At 38.0% G+C, this 7711-nt stretch overlaps 2 protein-coding genes across 4 annotated transcripts; both read left to right on the forward strand.

Moving 5' to 3' along the window:
• Nucleotides 1-476: 476 nt before the first annotated feature.
• On the forward strand, nt 477-4406 carry LOC111785611 (probable protein phosphatase 2C 50). Of its 3 annotated transcripts, none has more exons than XM_023665984.1 (5): nt 477-744; nt 980-2120; nt 2199-2516; nt 2592-2697; nt 3703-4406. In XM_023665984.1, exons 2-5 carry the CDS (start codon nt 1296-1298, stop codon nt 4038-4040), a joined length of 1587 nt encoding a protein of 528 aa, XP_023521752.1. In that variant the 5' UTR covers nt 477-744; nt 980-1295; the 3' UTR covers nt 4041-4406. The 3 variants fall into 3 exon arrangements, with proteins under 3 accessions (XP_023521752.1, XP_023521753.1, XP_023521754.1); XM_023665986.1 differs by having other exon boundaries at nt 479-744; nt 1438-2120; XM_023665985.1 differs by having other exon boundaries at nt 477-2120.
• Nucleotides 4407-4682: 276 nt separating this feature from the next.
• Nucleotides 4683-5534, forward strand: LOC111785612 (uncharacterized protein At4g33100-like). Its single transcript, XM_023665987.1, has 3 exons — nt 4683-4930; nt 5025-5109; nt 5203-5534. The coding sequence occupies exons 1-3, from the start codon at nt 4842-4844 to the stop codon at nt 5284-5286; spliced, it is 258 nt and encodes an 85-aa protein (XP_023521755.1). The 5' UTR covers nt 4683-4841; the 3' UTR covers nt 5287-5534.
• Nucleotides 5535-7711: the final 2177 nt, after the last annotated feature.

Genomic DNA, 7711 nt, shown 5'->3' on the forward strand with positions numbered 1-7711 from the left:
ACTAAAATCTAACCCAACCTTATCCTACTTTCAAAATTATTATGAAAATTAAGAATTTTCAACGTTTGTAATTGATGCTAGCAATCCGAAAAGGGTTAGGTTGAGAACTCTAGTCAGCTTATTTGGGTCACGGATACAACCAATTGAAGTCTCGGGTTAATCTAAAAGATTTTCTCAATCCAGATCGTGTGTACACTCTTAATATATATATATATATATATATATATTTATGATTTGTTTATTGGCGGGAATAAATTTTGAGCAATAAATATAGGTAGACTTGTTCATCCATTCGTAGCTAGTGATTGGAAGAGGAACAGCATTGTAATTAACAAAAGAGCCTTTTTCATTTGATTGGAGCGTTAGAACAGGAGGATTTGAGAACATCATCATGGATTGGTAGGTTTTCATCCACTCGACCACACGTGTTCTATTTGTTCATCCTGAAAAAAGTTAGTATTTCTTTCAATTTTTTTCAATTTTTTTTCCTCGTATTTGTGTACTTCTCTGCAGCCTTTCCATTTTTTTTAATTTTTTTTTAATCTTTTTCTTTTCTGGGTCTTCTAATTTCCTCTTTGTTTAAGTGGTAAGCAACCCTTCATTTCTCGTTTCTTCATTTTGATTCCCTTCTTCTCTCTCTACTCTCTCTCTCTCTCTACCCCCTTTTTAATCTCTCTGGATTTGCGATGTTGAAGAGGAGAAAAAGAAGGCATTAGCAGGATTGAAGTAGCGAGACAGCGACAGGTTAGATAATGAACTCTTTCTTCAACCTTGTTCTTCGCGTTTAATCTTTTTTGTTTGAATTTCATACTAGAGGTCACGATGGATTGCCTCTGATTTGGGGAAACTCTGCCAATTTTGTTAAAAGGGTTTCTATCTTTTCTAGGGTTTTCCTCTGATTCTTGAGATTTCGTCTTTCTGGGCTGTTTCTCGTGATTTTTTTTTTTACCCTTTTTCTATGTCTTTCTTGTGCTTACAGATAAAGTTTCTTCTGATTGATACCTGTTTGGGGTTGAACGGATAGGAGTTTCCAGAGAGGGAAATCGATGAACCCCTCTAACTTCAAATTTCTTTTCAAAATTTGTGTTCTGATTCAGTGTAGTTGACCAGATCTGAATGTTCGTTTCTTTTTGGTATTATCATGTTTCTTATGGATGGAAAATGGTTTGTTCAACCCCAACTTTTACACTCTAAGATCATTCTTAATGACAGAAAAAGGCGGTGGGTTAGTTGAAATATGACAATTGTAGAAGGGTTAGGGGGTGTTTTTTCTCATTGTTTAGGTAGAGAGCTTGATGGAGGAAATGTTCCGAGCGGTTGTCGTGCCATTTAGAGTAGGTAATACCGACATGGCAACTCCCATGGATATCACTAGACTCACTGCTGGTTTGTTATCTGATTCTGTGGCTAAGGCTTCTGACCACTTGACTGAAGTAGGTTCTGATGATTGTAAGAGTTCTAATGGGGAGGAAGAGGTTTTGGTTATGAATGATGACAAGTGCGAAGGAGTTTCGTTGTCGGTCGTGTTGTCTCAAAATAATACCAATTGGGTTGCAGCTGATGAGACGATATCCCATGTAAGTGAGGAAGATGATTCTTTCTCTTTAGAGGGTATATATGATAGCTCGTGTTCGCATTCGGTAGTTAGTGAGACTAGCAGCATTTGTGGTGATGATTTTTTAGGTTCTGAGGTGTCGTATTTCGAAGCATTTGGTTCCAAGGATGTTAGCAGTGTTGAGATTGCAGCTACAGCCAATGTTGAAAGTCTCGAGACTCCGATTGCGAGTTCTTCTTCTGCAGGAGTTAGCCTTGAAGAAGATATTGGAGATGGGTTAGGCATTGATGCATGTAACATGGTTCTCCAGCTTCCTCTTGAGAAAAGAGCAAACGAACCGGTTGGTCGAAGTGTTTTCGAGGTCGATTGTGTTCCTCTTTGGGGATTTACATCCGTTTGTGGAAGAAGACCTGAAATGGAAGATGCAGCCACAGCTGTACCGAGGTTTTCAGAACTTCCTGTCCAAATGCTTATTGGCGACCGAGTTCTTGATGGCTCGAACAAGGCTATAGCTCACCAAACTGTTCATTTTTTTGGAGTCTATGATGGTCATGGTGGCTCTCAGGTTTGCATACAATTTGAATGTGCTTCTTGTTTAATGAGCCACACTTTGTTGGTTTAACTCGAATCTCTTAATATATAGGTCGCGAATTTTTGTCATGAACGTATGCATTTGGCTTTGTCTGAGGAGATAGAACTTGCTAAGCAAGACATAGCTGCTGGCAATATGAAGGATAGTTGCCAAGAGCTATGGAGAAAGGCATTCACCAAATGTTTTCTAAAAGTTGATGCTGAAATTGGAGGGAAACCTGGCGCTGAGCCTGTTGCACCCGAAACTGTAGGATCCACTGCTGTTGTTGCAATCATCTGTGCCTCTCACATTATTGTTGCAAACTGTGGCGACTCGAGAGCAGTTCTTTGTCGTGGGAAGGAGCCTATAGCGTTGTCCGTGGATCACAAAGTACGTTTGCATTTGCCGTTTCGTTAGTGAACTTGTCATATCTTCATTGATTTTAATCTCTTTGTTGCCTCTCAGCCAAACAGAGAAGATGAATATGAAAGGATTGAAGCTGCTGGAGGAAAGGTCATACAGTGGAACGGATACCGTGTTTTTGGTGTTCTTGCAATGTCGAGATCCATCGGTACGTCTTATCCTACACGAAACTTCAAGTCTCTATGCTTGTCATTTCAAAAATATGATATCTATGACAATCTTTTGCTGCTTCGCCAAAGTAGTCCATAGTTACTGAAAAATAAACATACCCATGGGACTTAGAAGAAGAGTGTTCCAATGGTTCCAAGTCAAAGCATCCGCTAGTAGATATTGTCCTCTTTGAGCTTTCCCTTTCGGGCTTTCTCTTCAAAGTTTTAAAATGCGTCTACTAGGGAGAGGTTTCCACGCCCTTATAAGGAATGTTTCGTTCCCCTCTCCAACCGATGTGGGATCTCACAATCCCCCCCTTGGGAGCCCGACGTCCTTGTTGGCACACCGCCCGGTGTCGGCTTTGATACTATTTGTAACAGCCTAAGCCCACCGCTAGCAGATATTGTCATTTTTGGGCTTTCCCTCAAGGTTTTAAAACTCGTCCACTAGGGAAAGGTTTTCACGCCCTTATAAGGAATGTTTCGTTCTCCTCTTTAACCGTGAAGTTCACTTTCTTTGATTCTATTATAAATTGTCTTGTTATAGATTAGTGATAATTGAGTGTATGAAACCATACGGTACTTGCAGTACATTGATAGCCTGTTTAGATTACTCTCAGTTAAGATAGGTAAAGTGCAAGACTCTTTCGGGTGTCAGACCTAGCCTTGTAAGTCGAAATAGAAAACAACAGATTTTCCGGGAAGGTCTGAATCTCCACTGGAATCTGAACTTGGCGTCTTGGCTTCCTCCTTCAATTCGTCTTGCAAGTGCAGGGTAACCTTGGCCGGATCTACTTTCTCGACTGTATGCTTGCCACCTAACCCTTCCCCGATGAAAATAAGCTCACCATTATGTCGAGACTTTCTATTATTGTCGTGTTGGTGCCGTTTACTTGCGCGGTTTCCAGTTAGTTTTCTATTGCTTGGAATTCTGAAGTAAAAGGAAATATGAAAATTTGATTACTTGCTGGTTACTGTTTTAAATGAATACATTTGGGTTGCAGGTGATAGATACTTGAAACCATGGATCATCCCGGAGCCAGAAGTGATGTTCCTCCCTCGAGCGAAAGACGACGAATGCCTCATTCTAGCCAGCGATGGTTTGTGGGACGTGATGACGAATGAAGAGGTATGCGACCTGGCTCGGAGACGAATCCTACTCTGGCACAAGAAGAACGGCGTCCCTTCGCCTTCTGAGAGGGGTGTGGGGATCGATCCTGCAGCCCAAGCTGCAGCCGAATACCTCTCGAACCGAGCACTTCAAAAGGGCAGCAAAGACAACATCACAGTAATTGTGATTGATTTGAAAGCTCAAAGGAAGAAGTTCAAGGCCAAATCATAACGACAATGACGATGACACGCCGTGTCATCCTTTTTAGTTGTACCATATTCTTGATTTATGAGACAAAGAACACGATATTAATGTTCGCCCGACTATTTTTCTTCGGGGCATTATGATATTAATGATATGAATGGGAAGGGAAAGTATATGCAGCATTCCGGACGTCGTGGCTCGACGTATTTGTTATAAGCTCGAGTCTTGACGAGTTTCTGGCAATGTAAATGCCTGCTGCTGCTGCTGCTGCAATGTGATAGAATAGGTGAAAGAAAGAACGCTTATGGTGTATTTGATTTGTGTATCATTTCGTACTCTTGGTGCTTATGATAAAGAGTTAGCAGAAATTAAGAAGGTTGTTGTTGTATGCTACTTGCTTTCAAAGTTCTAAATATTTCGGGTATTCCAATGTTTTTCAGCTGAACTCGAGCTTGGTTGACCTGAAAAAACGTTCATTTAACAGCGGGAAGGGGGTGGACTTTCCTATGGTAGTCCCGCCACGGCTAGGACCGTTCGTCCCGTCTCATCTTTCTTTGGCTATCCGTGGTCTTGGGTGAAATGGATTAATTTAATGTGTATTTTGTTTGTTAAATTTGATAATGAAATCAAATCAATATATAATTGGGTATTGAAAATTAACATAAATGATGTAAATTTTGAAGCAAAGAAGGAAAATGAGCGTTGAATTGAAATGAGAATGTTATAGAAGGCGCGAGGACACGAAGCGATTTCGTTGGCTCAGAAATTTACAAAAACCGCCGCTTCTTCTCCGGCGGCCATTTTGATGGAGTGGTAAAATCTCAATCAATGGGCATCAAGCGAGAGAGTAAAAGGTCGGCTTCTGCAACATCGCCGTGTGCTGATCTTAGGGCTGTATATCACAATTGTTTCAATCGGTATGTTTCCATTTTCATTCCCTAAACCCTTTCTGAACCCTAATTCGTATGGACCTCGGTTTTGTTCAAGCGATTTCTGGTTTTGATTTTGCAGTTGGTACTCGGAGAAGTTTGTAAAAGGTCAATTCGATGAAGAACCCTGCGTCTCCGAATGGCAGAAGTACAGAGCTTGCCTCTCTGTATGTCTTCGAACTTTGTTTGATTCCTTGCTATTAGGTTTTGTCAATGTCGTTTGATTTCGTTGCGATCTGATATTGCCTCCAAAATTACAGGAGCATTTGGAAGATAAGAAGCTGAAGCGCTTCTTGGAAGAGGAAACGATTGTTCATTCCTCCATGAAAGCTGAAACGAGTTAAGAATCGAGATTGGCTTACTTGAATGAACATTTTGAGGTCTTCACGAACTTGAAAACCATGTTTAATTGTCATTTTCCATTCTTTGTTCTTCCACTGTGTTAGAACAAATGGAGTTTTTTGCTGCTGAAACTCTAGTTTATTTGAAAAAGCATCTGAACTTTAGCTACATGATAGAAATTCAACTAGATCAGCTTATTAAGAAGATACGTGTTCTTGTTTAATAGAAAAGCTCCTCTGTTCTATGGTGAGTTCTTCTTCTTCTCTCTGCATATTTCACTTCCTTTAGCAGTAATCCTGCAGCCCACTTAGACAAGCCATTGTTACAGAACCAAAGAGTTTGTTCTTTTCTTTTCTAGTTTTTTTGGCCAATTCACGTCCCGTAGAAGCTCATTATTTTTAGTTTCTATGGTAGTTGTGTGAGATCCGAACGAAACATTCCTTAGAAAGGTATAGAAATCTCTCCCTAGTAGACACACTTTAAAATCTGGAGGGAAAGTCCATAAGGAAAATTTCAAAGAGGACAATATCTGCTAGTGGTGTGCTTGAGCTGTTACAAATGGTATCAGAGCTAGACACCGGGCGGTGTGCCAGTGAGGACGCTGGTCCCCAAAGGGTGGATTGTGAGATCCCACGTCGGTTGGAGAGGGAAATGAAGCATTTCTTACCAGGGTGTGGAAACCTCTCCTAAGTAGACACATTTTAAAACCTTGAAGAGAAGTTTAAAGAGGACAATACCGGCTAACGGTGAGCTTAGGTTGTTATAAGTTCTGCTATATGATACCTCTTTTGAAGAAACTCTGATTGGGTAATCTGAAAACGACATCAGAATGTGGCATAGTGGAGCATTATGCTGNTTAATTTTATTATTATTAATCTTATTATTATTATTATTATTATTATTATTAATTTTATTTTTATTATTATTAATTTTATTATTATTATTATTATTAATTTTATTATTATTATTATTATTATTATTATTATTATTATTATTATTATTATTATTATTATTATTATTAATTTTATTTTTATTATTATTAATTTTATTATTATTATTATTATTAATTTTATTATAATTATTAATTTTATTATTAATTTTATTATTATTATTATTATTAATTTTATTATAATTATTAATTTTATTATTATTATTATTATTATAATACTATTATTATTAATTTTATTATTATTATGAAATAAAATATTCTTACAAGAAACCGTTCTGTTGTGAATAAACATATCACAATCATTCAAACAAACTTCATCCTGACTTTCGTGCTCTATTTCTTGAATCTTTAGAAAAAGAAGGGAAGATTCAAGAAGCGGAGCATGGAAGTCACGATGGCGCTTGTTCAATTTGCTTAAATAAAATATTGCTACAAGAAACGGTCCTCGTGAATGGTTGGGAATAGGCATATCACAATCATTCACTAGAACAGTTTCATGAAGAGATGTCTTATTTAAGCAAATTAAACAAACTTCATCCTGACTTTCGTGCTCTATTTCTTGAATCTTTAGAAAAAGAAGGGAAGATTCAACAAACTGAACATGGAAGTCACGATGGCGCTTGTTCAATTTGCTTGAATAAAATATTCCTACAAGAAACGGTCCTCGTGAATGGTTGTGAATAAACATATCACAATCATTCACTAGAACAGTTTCATGAAGAGATATCTTATTTAAGCAAATTAAACAAACTCCATCCTGACTTTCGTGCTCTATTTCTTGAATCTTTAGAAAAAGAAGGGAAGATTCAAGAAGCGGAGCATGGAAGTCACGATGGCGCTTGTTCAATTTGCTTAAATAAAATATTCCTACAAGAAACGGTCCTCGTGAATGGTTGTGAATAAACATATCACAATCATTCACTAGAACAGTTTCATGAAGAGATATCTTATTTAAGCAAATTAAACAAACTCCATCCTGACTTTCGTGCTCTATTTCTTGAATCTTTAGAAAAAGAAGGGAAGATTCAAGAAGCGGAGCATGGAAGTCACGATGGCGCTTGTTCAATTTGCTTAAATAAAATATTCCTACAAGAAACGGTCCTCGTGAATGGTTGTGAATAAACATATCACAATCATTCACTAGAACAGTTTCATGAAGAGATATCTTATTTAAGCAAATTAAACAAACTCCATCCTGACTTTCGTGCTCTATTTCTTGAATCTTTAGAAAAAGAAGGGAAGATTCAAGAAGCGGAGCATGGAAGTCACGATGGCGCTTGTTCAATTTGCTTAAATAAAATATTCCTACAAGAAACGGTCCTCGTGAATGGTTGTGAATAAACATATCACAATCATTCACTAGAACAGTTTCATGAAGAGATATCTTATTTAAGCAAATTAAACAAACTCCATCCTGACTTTCGTGCTCTATTTCTTGAATCTTTAGAAAAAGAAGGGAAGATTCAAGAAGCGGAGCA

Source organism: Cucurbita pepo, unplaced genomic scaffold (genome assembly GCF_002806865.2).
Source record: "Cucurbita pepo subsp. pepo cultivar mu-cu-16 unplaced genomic scaffold, ASM280686v2 Cp4.1_scaffold000597, whole genome shotgun sequence".
NCBI classification, from domain to species: Eukaryota; Viridiplantae; Streptophyta; class Magnoliopsida; order Cucurbitales; family Cucurbitaceae; genus Cucurbita; species Cucurbita pepo.